This window comes from Anarhichas minor, unplaced genomic scaffold, assembly GCF_050575085.1.
Source record: "Anarhichas minor isolate MPS153535 unplaced genomic scaffold, ASM5057508v1 ptg000010l, whole genome shotgun sequence".
In the NCBI taxonomy this organism is placed as follows: Eukaryota; Metazoa; Chordata; class Actinopteri; order Perciformes; family Anarhichadidae; genus Anarhichas; species Anarhichas minor.
The window spans coordinates 12,087,341-12,109,498 of NW_027466456.1; the positions used below are offsets into that span (position 1 = coordinate 12,087,341).

Here is a 22,158-nt window from a genome sequence, read left to right on the forward strand (position 1 = left end):
AAATGACACTACAGTCTGTCTCCTTGTACTGAGCGAATGTAAGCTCAAAATTGAGAAAACAAACATCCTATTTCTGAAAAAGAAATGTGTGAAATATCAGCTAAGATAAAACTATGAAGGCTGGCGCTTAAATACGGCTGCACAGAGCAGAGCAGTGCGGTGCGGCTGCAAATGGAAACCACATGATGCTGATAAGCTCACCAACATTTGGTGGCTGATGTTCAACTTTTACTGAAAGAGAATTGTCACTTTCATATTGTGTGAAAAGTGTTTTGATACTATCAGATAGAGGTTAACAGTAAAAGTTAGCATCAGGAAACTTAAATGAAGTAGGAAAAGAAAAGATAGAGGGTATTTATTTACCTTTGCTGACCGTTATAAGGAACATAAACACAACAATGTATTCACGAAGTGATCTCCACCGTTTCAAAGTTTCCATGAGGTGTAGAGGAAAGTCTCGGAGGCTCATTCTTCAGCGTGTGAGAGTCCACACATTCAACCTGCCTTCATGTAACTCACTTGTCTTTCTCAGAAATGTCAGAGAAGTTTCATGTCTCAGTTTATATGAACTGCAGCAAAAACCACAAGTGTCAGGGGCGGGGGGAGTTTTGTGTTTGACACCAGACAGATACAACAGCCATTGTGAAAGTGATGACTCTTTGAAGTCATTTTGCTGATTTCTTTTTTTTTTTTAAGTTCATTTCTAGGCTTCCTGTCAAAGACAAACTGGAGGAGACTCCAGTAGCAGCATTTTTATTTATTTGGCGTTGCACCTTTCTGCAAACCACAAATACGTTGAATCCCTGCAGTTTCTGAACCAAAAATACTTTTCACATCAACATTTCTGTATACATAGGTGTATATCAACATTATAGTGCTTTAACCACACTTGGTGCTTTTGCTGTTTCAAAACTGCAATCTCAATTAGGCTATGTTTAGCTTAAGAAAACAAAACAACTTGTCACAGCCCGGCTCAGAGACTGGAACAACAACAGGGAGACAACGAGCTGGCGGCCAACAGAAGCAATTTATTTGTCTCGCCCAAAAACAAGTAACCCAAGGTTAGCATTACTTTAGACAAAGACAGCAACAACTGTGGTGAGCCAGTCAACAAAGATTTCCTTTTAGAGCCACCGGGTGCCAACTGGAGAGGGTATTTTAAGGCAGAGACACACCGGCACAAGTGTGGCTCATCCTGCTGACGAGCCTCCAATCAGCACCTGTAACAAAAGGAAACACAACGGGGCACCTAGTGGATGATAGGAGGAGGGTCGTCACAGTTAGGTTAATTGTGTTGTGACCTCTATACACAGGCAGGATAACAGAGGAGAAGGTTAGGGCAGCACATGGTCCAGGTTTCCATACTGAAATAGACTTTAGACTTACTGTTTGATTTGTGTAACTTTGCATTTGAATGTTTTAAATCTGTTAAATTGTGATGTGAACAATGTTCAACTATTTCAAGTGTTTCTCTCAAGCTCATGTTGTTGTCTTTGAGCCGCTCATGCAACTCTTCCTCATCTTACATCCTCATTATTTATTCCATTTCCCATTTATACAAAGATACAGTTTCATATCAAATCACTTGCACTTTCAAAAAGTGACTTCTGTACAAGAGGAGCGCTGGAGAGGAGTAACGGATTTGGTGCAGATCACTGGTGAGGAGTAAAAAAAAAAGAGAAGTTTCTCCATAACTTCCCTGAACAAATGTTATTCTTTGTCTAATACACAAAACAGGGCAAATGCTTTACAGACTGTATTTGTTTGCACTTAATTTATTTATGCACGACAAAACTTTTGCAGGATTTGCAGCCATGTTGCTCACCCTGGAACAAAGTCATCTGGATAACTTCTAACTGAAAATACTGTAGAACTTTTAAATATTGAATTCTCCAAGAACTGAAGAAATTAAAACAATAAAGTGTCTTTGCAACAACAGCACAAGGCTGTTTACCTGTCTTTTTATTTGCTGAAATAGTTGCTCTGAAAGTATTTATGATGTTACTTCATAGAATACAGCAGAGTTTACTTACAGTATATGGGATATTTAAGATCTTTGAGGACAACAGAACCAGAGATATTTCAATTTAATTTCCATCAAATATTTATAATCCATACAGGTCACCAATCTATCACAGATTACATTACACATTAATCATTAATCCAATGATATTATGTATAATAATAAAACACTCATTTATTTTACATGATGAGGGCCCATTTGTCTGCATAATAAGTGATTTTACTTTTGACTTAAGTGCATTTTGCTGATAATACTTTTGTACTATTACTTCAGTACCTTTGTGGGGTGGCCCTGAGAGCAAATTTAAAAAACACCAAATTAAGAAAACAAATGTCAATAGACAAAACGCAAGGTAATTGGTGGGACACTAAAAAGTAATCCACATGGCTGGGACTTTGCTTGTTGTTGCAATGGTTTGTGGTTTAAGAAGATAATCTGTTTATGTTTCGTCTGTTTGCATGTTTTTTCTTACTTTGCATACATTATGGTATTTCAACTTTTAATTATGAAAATTAAAGGAATTTTACTTGTTGTTTAGTTTTTGTTACTCATCGCTATGTTTACTTAGAGGATCTGAATGTCTTTTTCACCACTGTTTGGGAGCGTTCAACTTCTCCAGCGCCATCAGTACACCAGTAGGCCTACATGGCACAGTGGCGCCACCCAGGCGCCAGCATTCGTTGGTACAGAGGAGGGACGTGCCGCGAACAGCCGGTAGGAGAGACCAGCACCGTATTCACCACGGTTTACCACAGGACCTGAGACAGACGGCTGTCCTCTGTCCCTGCCTGATAAACAGACTGTTCCCATACTTTAAAAAAAACAAAAACTAAAAAAAACATGAACAGGCCAATCGTGCCGTTGGCTTTCTGGTAACATCACTGAAAATGCTCCATGCGTGTTGCTCTGTGCTAGAAGATGGCGGAGTCGGATGGCGGGGATCATGCTTCGAAACATCCACAGAGCAGGTGAGTGAAGCGGGTTGAGGATGCGGAGCGTCCGCGGTGGTGGACCCCGGTCCCTCGGTGTTACCTTGTGCGAAAGCCTTCACCGCTCCGGGACTGCAGCCCCGTTCAAGCCCGCTGGAACGTCCCGGAGTAGCGGCTTGACTCCGGGAAACACCGAGGAGCTGTCCCGGGCCTCCACACTGCCTGCTCTTTATATCTATGATGAGTAACGGTGGAGATAAAGTAAGGATGTGATGTAACAACGGTCCGTTTAGAAAGTCGCCTCGTGTTTAGTAGCAGGTGAACGTAAACATATTTGTTGACTACTTGGCAAAGCGTTTCCTCTTATATTTTAATGTCTAAGTTAATACTTTCAATAGTTTTTGGAAGTGTCGATGCCATAACGGCCCCCTAGTTAATGTTATAGTTATCATTAGTTTATCTACAACAGAACACATTCAAAGTTAGGTGCAGACTACAATGTAACAATACTGGGCCGAACAACAAACACGTTGATCAACAAAGTTGCAAATTGTGAACAGAAATGTGAAAGTGGAAGTTTTTCTTTACTTGTTTTTATAATCCACCCCCACACATTTTTAATAAAATCAGATGGAACACCTTGACTGTTGATACCGGGCCTTTGATGCTGATATCAACGTTTAGAAAGTTTAAAAATCTAAGTACAATATCGGCCTATCAGCTGACACAAAATGTTTTTGATCACTTCAATTTGGCTGAATTTCCACAGTAGATAAGCCACAATAGGAAAATCACATGTGTGAATGATTAAATTAATGATGGCTCGTTAACTTTTACTATTGTGTCAAGTCAAAATGTCTGCTGTCACAGTATGTAAATAAAACAGGAGGCTTAAGTTGAAAAATAAAGTTGTGTGGCTTTCCGATGGATACACTTTTGTATTGGCCTGAATATAAGATGACCCACCTTTTCTTGGCAGTGATAATTTGTTCTGACTGCACACAGCACATCAAGAGCCCTTCACACGGGACACAGTTTGCAAACCATTGGAAATGATGGGTTTCAGAGCGCAGTGGTGCTAAAAAAGCGGTGTAAAAAAGGCCCTTTACGGTACACGAGCCGTCAGAAAACTCCTTCCGAAACCCTTTCATTTTAATTTCAGAAAACGCATTATAAAACGATATGAAGTAGAAACTCACTAGCTAAGGCTACAAACAGCCCATAATGCAACACTCCTTTAATGCAACAGCACAGGGAACAGTACTCGCTCCATTCAAAAAGAAAGAGAGAGCTCATTTTTCAAACGTAACACGAATACCAAATATAAGGATACAAATATCATTGTATTTGGGCTGATACCTTATGTAATAACCAAACTGTTTCTAAACCACTGCAAAAAAAAAAGTTTGGCCCCTTAATGATATCCAAGGTGATACCGGTGGATCAACTGTTAAAATATGCCCAACCAATTATCATTTGAAGATCCAGTCCTGCCTATTAGTAAAGTTCAGTCCAGATGGTGAATGCTTCTTCAAACACCAGCCTGAAGTATTTTCATTCTGAGAGTTACTTTTTACTCACTCCAATCAGCCAAAGCAGGCTTAACGTCCCTTTTCAGATTTAGCTAATGAAACACTTCTTTAACACTATTTTAAGTTACAACAAAATGTAAGAGAAGGAAACACATTGTGACGCAGCTGCCACAGTACACATGTCTGATCTGAATGTCTACCTGTGGGGAATAGTTGTAGAAATATTTCTACCTGAAGTGATGTCAAGAAGCTTGATATTCTTAAGTTAAGTTTAGGTTAAGTTTCTACCTTTTAGTCTGAATGAAGTTTTTTTTTGTCACGTTTTCTGTCACCTCTACACAGCACATCGGGGTTTTCTATCAACAACCACGTGTTCATTCTGCACACTGAGATTGCGTTCATGCTGTACGTACATGTGGCAGTCATGCCTCTTACTGACGGATTCGTTTCTGTTTCTGTTTCTGTACAGCAACAAATAGTCTAAACAGAGCGATGACATTTCTATTGATAGCAGTGTTGTTTCTTTCCTGTGTGCAGAATTGCTCTCACTAATGTGAAGACATTGTACGCTACAGATTGAATTTCCTGTTGGCTGACTGGCAGATCAGATCAAATTCCCATCACAGTATTGCTGTGTGCGTCTGCACCTTGAGTTTACACGATATCCACATATAGATCACATTTTAATGTTCGTGAGATATACAGCCTGCTCGGCCTGAATATTACAGCTTCTAACTCTATACAATATATTTAAAATTGAACAAAGTCTCCTAGTTCAGTTAAGAATTGAAGCCATGGAAAACATAAGAGTTTTATTCTGAAGGATCCCTTGGTTAACTGATTGTGACAAGGCCTTTTTTTCTTTCTTTCCAGTATGGCTAACAAGAATAGCACCCTGCGCTATACATTCTCCGCCTCAAGCCACAGTGCCACCCTCCTCCAGGGCTTGTCGGTCTTGCGGTCTCGGGGTCAACTACTTGACGTTGTGCTGGCCATCAATGAGGAGCGCTTCCAGGTCCACAAAGCTGTGCTGGCCGCCTGTAGTGATTACTTCAGGTCAGTCTGAATCCCAAGACTTCTCACCGTCCATTTACATTTTTATATTGGAAGCTCTTATCCAGAGCAATTTACACTGAGTGCACTGTTGAGAGTATGCTGCAGTTCACAGATCAACTATGTTAAAAGCAATTCAGTTTGCGGGAGGTTAAAGGAAGTTAAAGGAGGGAGGACAACAAAATACCAAATGATACACTCACTTGCGCTCGTATTTAATTTTAATCGGAGCCTTTGCACTTGACTTTACAGAGTTCCTAGTGATTATATACACTGTAGGAACATGCATTCCAGAAATGGGAAGTGAGGACATTTTAAAATGAGATTATTCAACATAAATTGGATAAATGAAAACAAATGGGTGACATAAAGATGTAGCCAAATATACTGTACACTTTTCCACACTTTTCTCATTTGATAGTTTTCAGTTAATCTGCCACGGACAAAACAATAATCCATAAATAAGAAAGCTTATTCACATCATATAAGTGCTCTGAGAAGAAATGGACTTATCGTGTAGTTCACCGACTTGTTCTTGTGTTACAGAGCAATGTTTACCGGAGGCATGAGGGAGTCAAATCAAGATACCATTGAGCTGAAGGGTCTGTCCGCCCGTGGGCTGAAACATATCATTGACTTTGCCTACAGTGCAGAAGTCACTTTAGACCTGGACTGTATTCAGGATGTCCTCGGGGCAGCTGTGTTCCTCCAGATGGTCCCCGTCGTGGAGCTCTGCGAGGAGTTCCTCAAGTCGGCGATGAGCGTGGAGACCTGCCTGCACATTGGCCAGATGGCCACCACCTTCAACCTGTCCTCCCTGAAAGAGTCGGTGGACGCCTTCACCTTCCGCCACTTCCTCCAGATTGCGGAGGAGGAGGACTTCCTGCACATTCCCACGGAGCGCCTCGTCTTCTTTCTGCAGAGCAACAAGCTGAAGAACTGTAGCGAAATCGACCTCTTCCACGCCGCCATCCGGTGGCTCCGGTTTGACGAGTCGCGCCGCGCTCAGGCCAGCGGTGTCCTCTGCCATGTGCGCTTCCCGCTCATGCGCTCCTCTGAGCTGGTGGACAGTGTTCAGACGGTGGACATCATGGTGGAGGACGTGCTGTGCCGCCAGTATCTCCTCGAGGCCTTCAATTACCAGATTCTTCCCTTCCGACAGCACGAGATGCAGTCTTCGCGGACGGTCACGCGTTCTGACGTCTTGTCAGTCATCACCTTTGGCGGGACGCCCTACACGGACAACGACCGCACAGTGAGCACCAAGGTGTACCATCTCCCTGACATGGCGTCCCGTCAGTTCAAAGAGCTGTCAGAGATGGAGACGGGGTGCAGCCACGCCTGTGTTGCCGTACTTGATAACTTCGTGTACGTCATCGGGGGACAGCACTTGCAGTACCGCAGCGGCGAGGGGGCGGTAGACAGCTGTTTCCGCTACGACCCGCATCTGAGCCGGTGGCTGCGCATCCAGGCTCTGCAGGAGGCTCGCATCCAGTTCCAGCTCAACGTGCTGCACGGACAGCTGTACGCCACCGGAGGGCGCAATCGATCTGGCAGTCTGTCGTCTGTAGAGTGTTACTGCCCGAAGAAGAACGAGTGGACTAACGTGGAACCCTTAAAACGCAGGATTTGGGGTCATGCAGGGACTCCCTGTGGAGAAAAGCTGTATATCTCAGGGGGTTACGGCGTCTCGTTGGACGACAAGAAAACTCTTCACTGCTACGACCCGGCGTCGGACCAGTGGGACTTCAGAGCCCCAATGAATGAACCCAGAGTGTTGCATGCCATGATCAGCACCAGGGACCGGGTGTATGCGCTGGGCGGCCGCATGGACCACGTGGACCGTTGTTTTGACGTGCTTGCTGCCGAGTATTACGTTCCAGAGAACGACCAGTGGACCACCGTCAGTCCCATGAGAGCAGGCCAGTCTGAGGCAGGCTGCTGTTTACTGGACAGGAAGATCTACATCGTCGGGGGCTACAACTGGCACCTGAACAATGTCACGAGCATCGTGCAGGTGTACAACACAGAGACGGACGAGTGGGAGAGGGATTTGCACTTCCCAGAATCCTTTGCTGGCATCGCTTGTACGCCAATTATTATTCCACAGAACACGACACAACGCTAACCATCTGACCTGCGACTGTGAAGATTTTATTCCTCGTGCTCTTTCTGCCGGCCAGTGAGTCAACACAAGGTGTGAACATTATGTAAGCTACTGTGTGTGTGTGTGTGTGTGTGTGTTTACTTGTTTTGCTTTTGCCACAATGTGTTTAATCAACAAGCTTCTAAATGACAATTTGAAAGGACTGTTGTGAAGTTAATGTTCAGAGTAACTTCCTGTTTGAATTCTTAATTTATTGATTGGTAATATTATCTCCAGATGACCTGTGAAGATACAAGTTCTCTTCCGGAACCTTAATTTTTTACACTTCTTATTTACATATTAATCATAATTTGGTCTGTAAAACTTAGTGTTATATTTTTACCATTCAAGGGCTGAAGTTACAGACCGAACAAAGTGTGTCATTTTATGTGTGTGTTTGCGAAGGTATTAACAGACGTCACCTTTATGATGTTAGACATTTTGATTGTACAGTTGTGACTGTTTTATTTGTCTGCTTTTTATGTTGTAAAGTTTGTTAAAATGTTATTCAAACTACTCTTTTATGTCTCCTCAAATGTACTTATCAACAAATCACAATGCACAGTAATGATTGCACAAATGAACACAAGTAGTAGTTTGTGTTTAGCTTGGAATCGCATATTCCATGTGGGCGTTAATGTTTTTTATTTGTACTATTGCCCTTGTGTTTCCTGAGCTGAAACCCCCCCCCACTGGCACACTAATTGTTCTCTCAGTCAAACCGGTGTGGACCCCTTAAGGCAGCTACATAAATCATTCATGTGTGTTTCAGTTGTAAAGTCGGTGTCTGCTGCTCTTTATGTTAAACAAGTGATAAATCTGGTGTACCACATGCTTTTGTATCTTGACTAAAATTAAGGGACACGGGTGATTTGCATTAATGCAGATTAAATATTTAAACTATTCTCAAAAAAATCTAATTTCCCCAGAAAAGCTACCTGAACTATCCATTTGCCGCGTTTAATGCTGGCTCGTGTTTTTATTTTATTACTTTTTAAAGCTGTATATATCAGACATCTGATTCTGCTGCTGAAGTCACCGTTATACTTAATGTGTGTTGAAGAAGGAGGAAGCTGAAGTTCTTGTGTTTCTTATTAAATGTGATCATCCACATGATTGTGTCCATTTCTCCTGTTGCCTTAGTGTGTATTTGTCTTACCTGTAAAAGCACATTATATTGTTCAAGTGCAATATAAAGGAAACTGCTGTTGTCAAAGGGGAATGTAGACATTTGTAAATCTTTATGTGCATCCTTTAATAAAGGTGTATCATGTTTTTAAAAATACCCTTCCGGAGCTTTCTCTGATCTCTTTTTGATACTGCAGGATGAAGTCAACTGAAGTATAATGCCTTTATTTATAACAGGTTGCTTCTATCAACAGACTCCCAGCATACACTTAAAGGGAAAATTATTGTGCAACAATTATTTTCTTGATTGATCCATTTCAAAATGCCGGCGTTTTAGAGACCTTGTTTTGTCCAACCAACAGATCTGAACAAGAATATATTCAATTTTCAGCGATATAAAACACAAAGGCATCAAACCCACAGCATAAGCATTTGTTTCCATCTAATATACACTAGATCATTCAAACTCGAGTCTTTTCTGTTCTGCTCTCTGTCAAAAGAGGACAGTTGAACAGAAATAATAAAGTTTGGGCCATGTTCTGAGGAAATCTGCTCAGTTAACTTCTCAGTTCAGACAAACAAAAAGTTTGTGTCATTGATGGTTGAAGTGTCATTTTTTATCCTTTCAAAAATTCCTTTTGGATCTACGTACAGTACATACATTTTTGTCCCGTTTGCCTCTCACCCTCTCCTCTGTAAGACAAAGGCTCTACGTTTGCTTAAACTATATCACAAACCAGATTATTAAAGGTGTGAATATATTGCATCACCAAAACACGGACGCACGACGGGCAACAAGACCATGTCCAGCGGCACTGGGTTTTGTGGTTATATGGTTTAACGACTAGGACAGCCCAGGCTCTGTAACTACTAGCTTAACTCCCTTCAATAAAATACGTTCCTTTGGGAATTTGATCAGTGCTTACAGTTGCAATATTAAGTATAGGGGTGTGTGACATTTTTCATACCATTGCTTTCTCTTGACCAGTGTTACATAATGTATGTTAAATTATTAACATATTATACTAGAAGCTAGATGTCCAAAACTTAAATGGCAATATATTTTGGTGAGTATAACAAGAACTTTTGAAAAATATTAAGAGTTGGATGTATTCTGTAAAGCCAGAATTTGATTTTCTGGTGGAAATGTCAGCGAGAAGGATGATGCTGAAGCTACTGAGCATCATAGACAATGCCTCTCACCCCTTTTCCTGCCTTCCTGGACGGATACATGTGCACCATTGAACTACTGGAGACGATGGACAAGGATTATTACCACGTTACCTCTGATTTAATCCACTGTTTATACCCTTCTCCTATAATGATGACCACCTCTTCAATTAGACATTATTTTCTTTTTTCATCTTCTTGAAGCATAACCAGTGTAGAAGCTTGACTTGACAAAAACAAGAACCTTATTTGCACTAATTTCAGTACATGCAACATCTTGGGCACCAAATAATCTTGCGCTGTCTTTCCTCTCATCAGCTGATGGCAAAGACATCGACTGTCGTGCCGCTGTCCGTGCGTGATGACGACCCCATAAGGCCCCTGCGTGGTGTGTAGCGTAGCATTCCATTGAGAAGAAGAGGGAAAGATGGCGTCCTCTAACAATCCTCGCAAATTTAGCGAAAAAATCGCTTTGCATAATCAGAAACAGGCGGAGGAGACCGCTGCGTTCGAAGAAGTGATGAAAGACTTGAACATCACCAGAGCTGCACGGGTAAGACCTGCACACCCCGGTTGTTTACGTTTTTGTTGCGTCGCCGTGTGGCAGTTTTGTCGAGCGCTGCGGAGATCAATCTAAGGGATGCTAAGTAGCGCGAGATAAAGTTAATATTAATGTCCGTCGCTACATCAGTTCAGCACCACCAAATGTATGTCCCACCCTGCCTGTTTGAATCGTGCTAGCGGTTTTCAGCTGCAACGAGCTCCTCGTGTGCATCGTTAACTAGCTCAGCTAGCTCGATGGAGCTGTGGATGATGTGCACCTGTGCAGGTTTGACCAGTCACTGCTGTCGTCTCGTTAGCAAACGCATCTTCTGACATGTAACGTTATTGAACTGTAGGTTATAACAACATGTTGGGGGGGAAGGTCGGCTGCTAGAACCTCAGTAGGAGCTATTGCTCCGTCAGGGCTAAGTTAGCATGTGTTTTATCCAGTCAGCTGTTAACCAGCTGTGATGTTTTCCTCCCCGTTAACCAGCCACACTCGTCATGTACCCGTCACATTAGCATGTTAGATAGCTTTTGTTTTTAACAAGAAGCTAATTTAAGACTTGTGTAAAATAAATGCAGCTCTAACCAACTCATGTCTTTTTTTTTTTTTTTCACTAGCTTCATCTATACAGTTTAATTTAGTTAATGTTAAGTCAACTTTGTCCCATCAACAGTAAACAGTTGCCTTAAAGGTTGCAACTATTTATTATTTAGTCAATTAATGCAATAATTGATTTTCACAATTAATCATTCATGTAATATGCAAGTATGCCGAATGTTTTGGTTCCTGCCTCTCAAATGTGGTGATTGACTGGTTTTAATAATAAAATTAATATCTTTGGGTTTGTGACTGTTGATTAAAGAAAACAAGCAATTTTAAGACTCACGAGACTACATTTTATAGACAAAACAATTGATTGAAAATATTATTTACTGATTGATTGGTGATGAAAATGATACAATTGCAGCCTTAGTTTACTCGATAAAGTATCAGAAAACAGGTAACGGAGGTAGACGCACTGCACTAAAAGACGTTCAGTTTATAATCACATTAAACAGAAGAAAGCAGTATGTTTGGATTTCTTACTTAAAAAAATGACTGGAAACACTAATTAGTTATCAAATCTTTGCTCACCAATGCTCTGGTGAGCAACTAATCGCACTGAACCAACTAATTGTTTCTAGTAACCACAGAAGGAGGAACATCTTGAGCTTGAGGAAATGTTTGAGCTATTTGTTAGCCAGATAGCTGGAAGTGATGCCCACTGTAAGACACTTATCGCACGATGCGTCCGTGTATAGCTGAGCTGTACTGTAATTAACTTCAGGGGGGAAAAAACAAAATTAACCAAAATTAACCAGTCAGTTTTGTGGTCTCTGCCAGATTTCTTTCTGTTGCCATCTCAACATCAATCCATTGCATTTGTTCAGATCATTATCAACGTCATCATTGGTGAAAGAGGACTTCCATCACAGTGTTTTTGTAATAATACTAAGACATGTGGTTCATGTACTCACCAGGTGTGTATCACAACAGCTGTCAGTCACATCAGCTGATGTGATTTTTTTTCTTTTTCTTGTCTGCTATGAAAGATGTCGTCTTCGTCTCGATTGTTCATAAAACAGCCAATTTGCCTGTCTCATCGTGTTACGTCTGTCAATTAATGGTCTCATTCATCTTTCATTTCACCAGTGTGGACTACGGGTCTCATTCATTTTTAGCATCACTTTATTTGTGAGTCAGATCAATCATTCACTCATGCTTTCATGCAATTTTACTTTGCACAGTTGCAGTTACAGAAGACCCAGTATTTGCAACTAGGGCAGAATCGTGGACAGTACTATGGAGGCTCACTGCCCAATGTCAATCAGATTGGAAATGGCAACATTGACCTGCCTTTTCAGGTGAGCCCTTAGCCTCTCTCGGCTGGTAAATCAATGGTTTGTTCTCGATCAGTGTACCTTTCTTAGCTGTTGGTGATAATATTGGACATACAAAGGTTGCAGTTATTTGTAGTATTGGTGAAAGATTGGCTCAAAACGGAGAAGTCTGCAGGCTTAGCCTTGGCTATGACGGCAGTTAAGTGTTCAGAAATGAGCTGCTGGTCAGAGCTGCATAGTCGGACCAGGTTTAATCACAGTTCAGGAGCGAAAATAAACCAGAAGTGTGAAAAACAAGGCATACCAGTTCAACCCTGCAGTGTAATTTGGTTCCTAAATTTCAAAGTATGTCATTGCTTGTCCGCATGGCTTTCCATCTTTAAATACATTTGCCAACTCGAGCATCAGTATGGGGGACCCATGGCTTGACTCATTTTGAAATAAACACATATGCACCATTAAATCCTAAGACATTATCCTAAGACGTAGTTTTGTTGCCTAAGTTAGCTGTTTCGCTGTCCTCATTCACATGCTGTGTTCACTCTAGAACTCTGTGCTGGATACCAGTCGGACAACTAGGCACCACGGGCTGGTGGAGCGGGTTTACCGTGACCGGAACCGCATCACCTCTCCTCACCGTCGGCCGCTGTCCGTCGACAAACATGGACGCCAGATATCCTTTATTTATTTTTTTTTTTTTTTGAAAGCATTAGGTGTTGATGTTTTGATTTCGTTCATTATTGCTTTAAGGTTTCATAGCCTGCTTGAACATTGTTCGGAGGTTTGCATGTTTAGAGGCACAGCATGTTGAGTAGGTTTGAACAGTGTCAACACAGCTTTCATCTGATTTAGTACTACTTACTGGGAACCCAAAATACAATGAAATCCCAGGTTGTTTTTAAAGTTGGAATGATAAACATGAGCCTCCAGCTCTGGCTGTTTGTTTACATTAGCCATACAATGCTATACAGGGTGGGCTAACATGACTTACATGCTACATTCAATAACCAACAAACAGCCAAAGCTTTTTAGTCAAAACAAAGTCTGTAATTAGAACGTATGACTCTGAATACAGCCTTAAACTGAAACGAGTCGTGTCCCAAATGTGTTTTAAAGAATAAATAATAAAATCTATTTACATTTGAGACCTTAGAGTTAAGCAGCGTAGATTTGGCTGTGTTATCACAGTTTTATATTTTGGGCTAACGCATCACAAAAACCACCAGATGTGGTGATAAAAAGATGTTGAACAAAGGGTGAGGAAAATAGTTTATTTCGCTTCATGTATTGAGAGCCTGATGTTGAACGATGCAATGCGGTGTATTGTCACACTCCTGTTGACCGGGCTATTCATAGAAGTATATTAGATAACAAGACACTGACTGAAGCCTTTTTAGCAATTGGCTCTCAATAACACTTGTGTGTGTGTGTGTGTTCATTTATTATGTATTGGGTCAAATCAGCCAACAGACATGAAAGTATGGATTAGCGGAGATCCATTTTTTATCCCCCTACTTTATTTGTCTTAACTGAATTCACATCGACAGCTGTCCTTACAGCTCAGTATACCTCTCCCCACCGCCAGACACTAGCTGGAGAAGGTAAGCCACCTCCCCTTGTCCATTTGACAAAATGATAACTAATAAATGACAACTGGACACAGCTGAGTTACCAAAAAAAATAATCGCATGACTGCATTTGTGTTGGTACAACATTTCCAAACTCAACCAGCACAAAGAAGGTCATACATTTAGCTGTAAGATGAAGGTCTGTAACAGAATGTGGTTCCTTATGGATGTGATGCTGTACATTTGGCTCTCTGCCAGTGTTGGGGATTTGGCAGTGATTGTGCTGACATCTCATCTTTCTGACACGTACAGGACGAACTCGGACTCTGCTTTACACCAGAGCGCCATGAATCCAAAGCCCCAGGAGGTGTTTGCAGGGGGATCACAGGAGCTGCAGCCTAAACGAGGTAATGGAAGATCCAGTTACAAAGACACAGAGCCGCATTTATTCATTAACGTGCAATGTACTAATGCAGGCGGCAAACCTTAAATGACATAAAAGGGTTGATGTCACAAAGAAGTAGACCTAGACTCTTAGTTAAATATTTATTGACTAAATGGATACTGATCTGACCTTCAGCATGCCGCTACAGTACTTTGCCAGCTGTAGAGGAGTAACATCTCTGAATGGAGCTGACTCTAGATGCTCTAGAGAAGAGGATCAATAATTTACTGATGTCGTCTTTTTATGTGTGAGGCGCTCGTATAATGGAGCCGAGACTGGCTGTCATCCACTCGGACCGTCTGTTGGTCACCTTGCTATTTTTAGACACTCTGGAATCTGTTGCCCACCTCTATATCCTGCTTGACTGGCTCAGATATTGATGACTCATTTCTTGCACTGAATTTGTGTTGTTCTGCATGATGGCAAAGCAACTGTGTCTCGCTGTGTCACTAATTAGTACTGCTGCTAACAGTGCCTGGGACGGAGACTTCAGAGTCAAATGCAGATGAGGATTTGGAACAGTTGTGGGATGACAAGAAGGTACTGACGTGAAGGGGAATGGCTGACAAGATGCACACTTTTTATGATGCATGTAAATCGCCTCAGATTTACAGCCCGTTGTGTTTTCTCCTCAGGATGATTCATCAGATCCCAACACATGTGATGTCCCGGGAATCAAGTGAGTGGTTCATTGTTTTTATTCTTTACAGTGAAACACCACTCGAGTGTAGCAGCCTGTCATTCACACAGATATAAATAACTCACAATGTGAGCACGGATACAAGACAGCTGGTCTAGGTACACTGGAAATATGCTGGAAAAGCACTTTAACATTAATTTTATCTGGCCTTTTAGTACTGTAGGAAATGGGTAATGTCACAGTGGATAAACATCCCAGTAAAAACCCAAAGGCTGCTTTTCTCCGGTCTGACAGAACTTGTGTCTTTTAGTATATTCCCGTCACCAGACCAGGAGTTTAACCCGTCCATGCTCCCAGCTGCACACAACACCGGTGGTTCTCTGCCTGACCTGACCAACATCCAGTTCCCTCCTCCACTGTCCACCCCGCTGGACCCCGAGGACGCTGTGGCCTTCCCCTCCCTCAGCTCGTCCAACAGCACGGGCAGCCTGACCACCAACCTCACCCACCTGGGCATCAGCGCTGCCAGCCATGGTAACCGCTCCTAAATTGAAAACAGTAAAACTTTAGTACACGTAAATGTCAGGTTGGAGACTTTTAAGAAAAACCTGTGTAAAGTCTTCTTAACTTGTAGTCAAAATAGATTTAGTTTAGAACAGAAAACATGTTTCTTATAAATAAGCCACCAAGTGGAACAAATAGATATTGCAGCTAGAAGTGGCCGATGTGACGCTGATCTGTGAAAGGTTGGCCTTTTTGATTTGAATATCAATTAGTCATTGAACCACCATGTAAGAGTCATAGGACGTGTGGAGATTGCTGTATTAGTCTCATTAATGTGAGTTTCACATGTATTTAGCATCCCACACATACAGCACAGGGACACAAATATACATTTTAACCGCACACTTCATTGGGAAAGTTTTTGATTTCAGATTTAGTGGCAGCTGTAGTTGGTTGATGGAAAAATGATTTCCATTCATCCAATATTTGTTTGTTTTGCCCATAATCAACTTTTAGGTAGCTCATGTTAACATCTTTGTGGACACGGCCAAAGATGTATACTTTAAACTTTTTTTTTTTTTTTTTTGCATTTTCAATGTAAGTGTTCAGAAACCAATATTACGCTTTGTGGAAGTTCTTTCCTTCAGTAGTTTTCGTAAAATTTTGTGTTTTTAACTTTACACCACTTAGCTGGTTTGAGTTGAGTGGGAAAGAAAGAAACCTTTCATGTGTTCTCAATTTTGTCATTTCCTCGCCAGGGATCCCCACCTCCTCTCAGCCCACCATGACTGTAGCAGCCCAGCGCCGGCAACCACCCGTGGTGCCGCTCACCCTCACCTCTGACCTCCATCTCCAACAGTCCCCACAGCAGCTTTCACCCACCCTCTCCTCACCCATTAACATCACGCAAGTAAGCTATAACCTAAAGCTGTGGCCTAAATCTTTGCAGTTTCTGTTTATCGCACTCAACTGTAACATGGTCTGGGCGGCCGTTCACAATACTGGAACGGCTGTCATCCCCATACAGCTAGCGAAAGAGAATATCAACAAATGCCTATTTTTACACAAGTATGTCTCCACACTATTAACTGTGGTTGATAAAATGTGGTTTGGGTGGTGTTTTTTTTATATCATAGTAACGGTCAAACTACATGCTCAAGCAGCTTGTCACTCTGGAGGGCAAAGAGCTGATATTACACTAAATGAATCCTCTAGTTAATTCAGCAAATCTCACATTTAATGGGACTAGCCTAAACGGGGTCCGTGTGCGTCCTTCCTTAGGCCGAGTCGTTGACCCTGGAGCAGCAGCTCTCCCAGTTCCCTTTGTTCAACCAGCTAACTGCTCAGGCCCAGGCTCAGCTCCTCAGTGACCTCCAGAAGCAGCAGCAGGTCCTGCCGCAGGGCATCCAGCTCATCACCTTGCCACCTCTGGCCTCACCTGGCACCACTGCCAGCAGCCCCTCCCCAGACAGCCAGAGCCAGACCACCGCCAGCATCAGTATCGGCTCGGTAAGAAACCAGGAAGTCTTGTCACAAAGCAGAGATAACAATGGAACCATTTTGCTTATTCTCAGGCTTCTGTTCTTTTTGCCGCCCTATTGTTCTGCAAGTTCTTCAGCTACACAGATTACATCCCAGTAAATATCTTCACATCCTGTTATGCTACTGGACTTAGACACTGGTTTGAACTCTCCTCATTAGGAGAACTACAGTATATCTTAATCATGACTACCAGGTTGTTTTTTTACCTCAGTTACTTTCACAGCAGAGCATTTTAGTACTTGTATTATATTCTAGTTAAAGAAGATAAACTAACACAGAATACATAGATATAGAAATACGACTTTGACCATTCTGTTAGGCAACAACCTCTTTAACTTTACATTTTAACAACAGTAGGACCCGCAGATGTTACTATTCTACAATCACATTTTTCAGATGTGTGAACAAACTGGCCAGCCACAGAGTTGTGCCACAATTTACCTGGTGGTGATTGGTATTATTTCTACTAATACGCACTATGCATAATGAGCAGATCCAAGGCTGATGCCTTCTCACATGAGATTTGTGTGTGACGGGCATGAAGCTTAGTGCCAGCTAACCCTCTTCCCTCCAACAGTACCGCAATCAGACTGGCTCACCAGCCACTCAGTCTCCAACCTCCCCAGTCTCCAATCAAGGCTTCTCCCCCGGCGGCTCGCCTCAAGTAAGGGCCCACCCACCGAGCTAGCTGCTGTTTGGGGAAGGGCTTTGCGCCTGGGGGAAAGCTAATTGTAGATGAGTTTAGGCTGCTTTTCATCCTCCGTATCAGCAGTTAATCACTCATGGTGTCAACAGCTGCATAACTCATTTCTTCATCACCGCTGTCACTGTTCACTGTGTGCATGACAACATGATGATAGTTTGTTTGTGGCGGCCCTGAACCTGTTGCTAGACATGCATTTTTGATGTGCTTTTTAGTATGCACCACACACGATTTCGATACTTTTCTCCTACGGATGAGCTGCAGTGTCACGATAAGGGGTCTGTTTGGTCCAAGTAGACCAATAATTTAATTTTTTTTTTTTTTTTTTTTACAAATACTCCTGCACATATACTGCCATGTTACTTTGTTACTGTGAGACTTCATCATCATCATCATCAGCCGTTTGTCTTTACTGACTAACTCCTGGGCTGCTAGTTGGAGCGTATAGCTTAACTCGGTTTACATCTGCTGTTCACATACACGTAAACCCAACGCATCGCTCTCTCCGCTGGGGGAAAGTCACAACAGCTGAATCCCGACTTCAGTAAAACATTTGGCAGAAAGGCAAGGACAGCGTGTATGTGTTTTAATACATTTCCTTCCTCATGAGACATTTGCAAAACAGATTTTTAAGTATGTTATTATTATATTGCAGTTATATCTCCATGTTTACTAGCTGCCAGTTTTCTTCTTCTGTCTTTTGTTGGTGCCTTGCTGCATATCTTGACAGGTTACCGCTACTTGCAGATCAGTGGACTAGTGCGAGGCTCTTGATGGGACTGTATGAATGTACACGAGATCAACAAAAGCCTGAGACTCCACCACTAAAAATGTCAATCACACGGTGTTGGTGCTTTTCCCATTGCAAGAATATTTTCAAGGAAAGTTCCAGTATATATACCTGGGCAGTGTTCTCGTACTGTTTTGCCAGTAGTGACGACTTGGAAAATTACATTTTACTTCCCATCCCTGTTGTTCAGATTTAGGAAACACTGAAGCCAGTTTTAGCTGCTACAACTGTCCAAAAAAACGTCAATTTAAGAGAATTCATGTCAAACACTTCGTCTTTGATTCAGACTGAAAGTATATGAAGGTTCATAGCAGAGTGGATCCAGTGCAGCAGGTAGTTGAGTAAGCCTGCAAGTTGTCCTACCTACAGTTAATACAGTTCAACAGTTGCTCAAAAACATGTTTGAGATGATTTCTGTTAAACTGAAGCTGCCACAGCAGAGGTGGAGAGTTATGACAGATAGTCGTAATGGACAAAAATATCAGAATAACGCTCAGTGTGACAAATACCAGAATTTCCCTTTTTAACAAGTAGACTTGTGTTTGTGTCATAGTGAACAGGGGTGTCGCGGGCAACACGTCGGTTGTGTGTCCTGTCCACAGGGACGGGACAAAACACCACACATTCAAATTTCCATTTCATGTCTCAGTATTTTGGATTTTGTTTTTTTAATTTAACAATTATTATTATTCATGTTTTCTAGTGTTTCACCAGCCTCATCTTTTTGAACCGCAACGGCCCTGGTCATGAAAAGCATTTGCTGTGGTCGCTGCTCAGTCCGACGTGTGTTTCGCTTGTGTTTTCTGTTGTTCTATTGCTAAGTTGTCTGCTCGTGGGCCCGGATAATTCTCCTTCTGGCTAATTCTGTCGTGGTGTTTTTAATTGTCGCTGCTCTCTTGACATTTGTTCCGGCGTTCATGGCTTACTTCTCTTCCCCCAGCACATTCCCGTGGTGGGCAGTATATTCGGCGACTCCTTCTATGATCAACAGATGGCATTGAGGCAGACCAATGCCCTTTCTCACCAGGTGACACAGAGCGCACCAACAACAAGCAGCGATGACATGAAATGTTTTCCCTCTGATAGTCCCTGACTATTACCATTCTGTACTTTTCTTCTTTTAGCTGGAGCAGTTCAACATGATCGAGAACCCCATCAGCTCCAGCATCCTTTACAACCAGTGCTCCACCCTCAACTACACACAGGCGGCCATGATGGGCCTCACCGGGAGCAGCCTACAGGACTCGCAGCAACTCAGCTACAGCAGCCACGGCAACATCCCCAACATCATCCTAACAGGTAGTGACACCACAAGTCCATCAGATGTTTCAGATGCACCACACATGTTGTTGTATACGTTTTCCCAATGAGTTTAACTACTTTTCCCAGGATGAAATTGGCCTCTCTCCTCTTCTTCTAGCAAAGGCACCTGTCATCTTCTGTTGATGCTTTTATGTCCAGTGACTTAAAGCAAAGCTATACTCTGTCAAAGTGTTGTAGTTTCGCTATAAATACACAATACATAGGCAAGACAAAACATTAACGAGGACAACAGAATGCTTATTATTATTTCCAAGTTTATTTGACAGGAATGACGTATACGAAACATACAGATATAAACACAGCTAAACAATAAGAAAAACAGCATATATATTACAAACAACAAGCATTATAAAACGGTGTTCAATATGTGCATAGTCACAGAATGCATATGGTATTTACAGAACAGTTGTGGTTGAATGATGATAAATGTCAGTCCACTTGTGCTTGTCGCCCCATTGGATCTATTTTCATGCCTCTGCGACAGCCGTGGTTGGAAGCATTGTGTGTTCGGGTTGTCCGTCCGGTCCATTCCCATGAAACAGGTTTTTTTTTTTGTCAAGAACTCATTTGCTAATGACAATTTTACACAAATGTCAAATAGGATAAAATTATGACATTTGGACAGCCATGGATGTGAACTGCAACATGACTTGTGGCCTGAGGTTTACAACCGCGAGCCGGTAATTCTAGTTAGTCATGTTTCTGTGTCCCGAGATCTCAACAATCACTTTGGTAAGTTAATGAAAACAGTTACTGTTGCTAGTCAAACATGAAAATACCTCCTTAAATGTAATTTGAACCTCATGTAAAAATGTTTATATGATATTTGCTAAACTTGCCTTTTTGTTTCTCAGACGTCAGTTCCCTATTTTTTTATTGGTGTCACGTATCTCAGTCACAGGAGAGTCTCCGCCGAGCCTCTCCAAAGAGCTGACCAACTCTCTGGCGGGTGTTGGTGATGTCAGCTTCGACGCAGACTCTCAGTTCCCTCTGGACGAGCTGAAGATCGACCCGCTCACCCTGGACGGGCTGCACATGCTCAACGACCCCGACATGGTTCTCGCTGACCCCGCCACCGAGGACACCTTCAGGATGGACAGGCTGTAACGTAAGAAGCCGACTATGGCCGAGAACAAGAAGAAAAAAAAAACACACTAACTTGTGAATGGAGAGAAACTAAGGGCCGGATGAACCCTCTCCCTCGTTGCATGGCCGTCCAGCTGTCTGACCTTGCCCTCGACTCCGTGAAGCCCTTTTGAAACGATGCGCCACCAAAAGACAACAGGGAAAAAGACATCCAGTGGCTTGCCGGGGGAATGGCCTCGCTGTCGTTTTGAATGAGATTCGTCGCTCAGCGCTTTCGCTAGCCTGCTGTGTTTACAGTACACCATTACATGCCACATATATTCCAAAAAACGCACATTTGACAGTTATTTTTCTTCTCATATCCACTTTAATATTTATTTCATCGATATTTGCTCGTAGCAGGAAGCTGCTAGGATATTGGGCTAAACCGTACCCGTTTTACCGGCTGTGTTAAAAAACAAGCGGAAAAGAAAAACATACCGCAGCCGGTTTGCTTTCACCCTGCAATCAAATGAATCGGTTTTCCCATCATGCCGTAACGGCTTTCTATTTCACACTCAAAGCTTTATTTTTGACAACCAAATGTTATTTTCATCGTGTACTGTATGTTTTGATGCGTTATGTGTTTACATGTTCTATTTATTTATTGAGTTAAAGGTTTTATATTCCATTTCATAATTTAAATTTGATGCCAAAATGCTCTCTGTAGGCATAGTGTAAAATTGCACTGATGTAATTTGTGTCTATTTATGAATTACTAACATATTTATATATGTGTTCGTTAAGCTACTTGGTTAATGAAGGAGTGCAAAACCTCCCCACAGTTGCTCTTTGGTGTTCGATGTGCCATTCTCTGATGTAGGACGTGGTAGACGTTGCCATGCTGCAGCCCAACGGTCAAATCTAAATATCATAGTTTTTAGCACAGCGCCAGAAAATGCTGCGTGCTCCAGAAATGGGTTGGTTTTACGCCACTTGAATTAACTTTTTCTGAGAAAATCATCAGGTATTTCTAACTAGAAAGCAAGAAAAACAAGTCCAAATTAATTTTCTGCCAGTGAAAAGCCAATATATATATAGATATATCTATATAAATATATAGATATATCTATATAAATATATAGATATATCTATATATATATATAT

General features: G+C 42.0%; 2 protein-coding genes across 5 annotated transcripts; both read left to right on the top strand.

Annotated features, from left to right (window-relative positions):
- The first annotated feature begins 2,722 nt into the window (after positions 1-2,722).
- On the top strand, positions 2,723-8,187 carry klhl26 (kelch-like family member 26). Of its 2 annotated transcripts, XM_076088174.1 has the most exons (3): positions 2,723-2,991; positions 5,358-5,540; positions 6,084-8,187. In XM_076088174.1, the coding sequence occupies exons 1-3, from the start codon at positions 2,942-2,944 to the stop codon at positions 7,663-7,665; spliced, it is 1,815 nt and encodes a 604-aa protein (XP_075944289.1). In that variant the 5' UTR covers positions 2,723-2,941; the 3' UTR covers positions 7,666-8,187. The 2 variants fall into 2 exon arrangements, with proteins under 2 accessions (XP_075944289.1, XP_075944290.1); XM_076088175.1 differs by lacking the exon at positions 5,358-5,540.
- A 2,181-nt stretch (positions 8,188-10,368) lies between these two features.
- On the top strand, positions 10,369-22,148 carry crtc1b (CREB regulated transcription coactivator 1b). Of its 3 annotated transcripts, none has more exons than XM_076088172.1 (14): positions 10,370-10,534; positions 12,319-12,435; positions 12,959-13,084; positions 13,951-14,012; positions 14,292-14,386; positions 14,897-14,964; positions 15,060-15,103; positions 15,375-15,598; positions 16,327-16,478; positions 16,850-17,077; positions 17,688-17,774; positions 19,544-19,630; positions 19,728-19,902; positions 20,822-22,148. In XM_076088172.1, exons 1-14 carry the CDS (start codon positions 10,409-10,411, stop codon positions 21,031-21,033), a joined length of 1,803 nt encoding a protein of 600 aa, XP_075944287.1. In that variant the 5' UTR covers positions 10,370-10,408; the 3' UTR covers positions 21,034-22,148. The 3 variants fall into 3 exon arrangements, with proteins under 3 accessions (XP_075944288.1, XP_075944287.1, XP_075944286.1); XM_076088171.1 differs by having other exon boundaries at positions 14,882-14,964; positions 20,822-22,147; XM_076088173.1 differs by lacking the exon at positions 17,688-17,774 and having other exon boundaries at positions 10,369-10,534; positions 14,882-14,964.
- The last annotated feature ends 10 nt before the right edge of the window (positions 22,149-22,158 follow it).

Bases quoted from the DNA above. Each gene is read 5' to 3' on its own strand.
- klhl26 (XM_076088174.1), top strand. From the start codon at position 2,942: ATGGCGGAGTCGGATGGCGGGGATCATGCTTCGAAACATCCACAGAGC. The intron at 2,992-5,357 runs GTGAGTGAAGCG...CTTTCTTTCCAG, and splicing joins TCGAAACATCCACAGAGCAG to TATGGCTAACAAGAATAGCA. The intron at 5,541-6,083 runs GTCAGTCTGAAT...CTTGTGTTACAG, and splicing joins GCCTGTAGTGATTACTTCAG to AGCAATGTTTACCGGAGGCA.
- crtc1b (XM_076088171.1), top strand. From the start codon at position 10,409: ATGGCGTCCTCTAACAATCCTCGCAAATTTAGCGAAAAAATCGCTTTG. The intron at 14,387-14,881 runs GTAATGGAAGAT...GTCACTAATTAG, and splicing joins GGAGCTGCAGCCTAAACGAG to TACTGCTGCTAACAGTGCCT. The intron at 15,599-16,326 runs GTAACCGCTCCT...TTTCCTCGCCAG, and splicing joins CATCAGCGCTGCCAGCCATG to GGATCCCCACCTCCTCTCAG.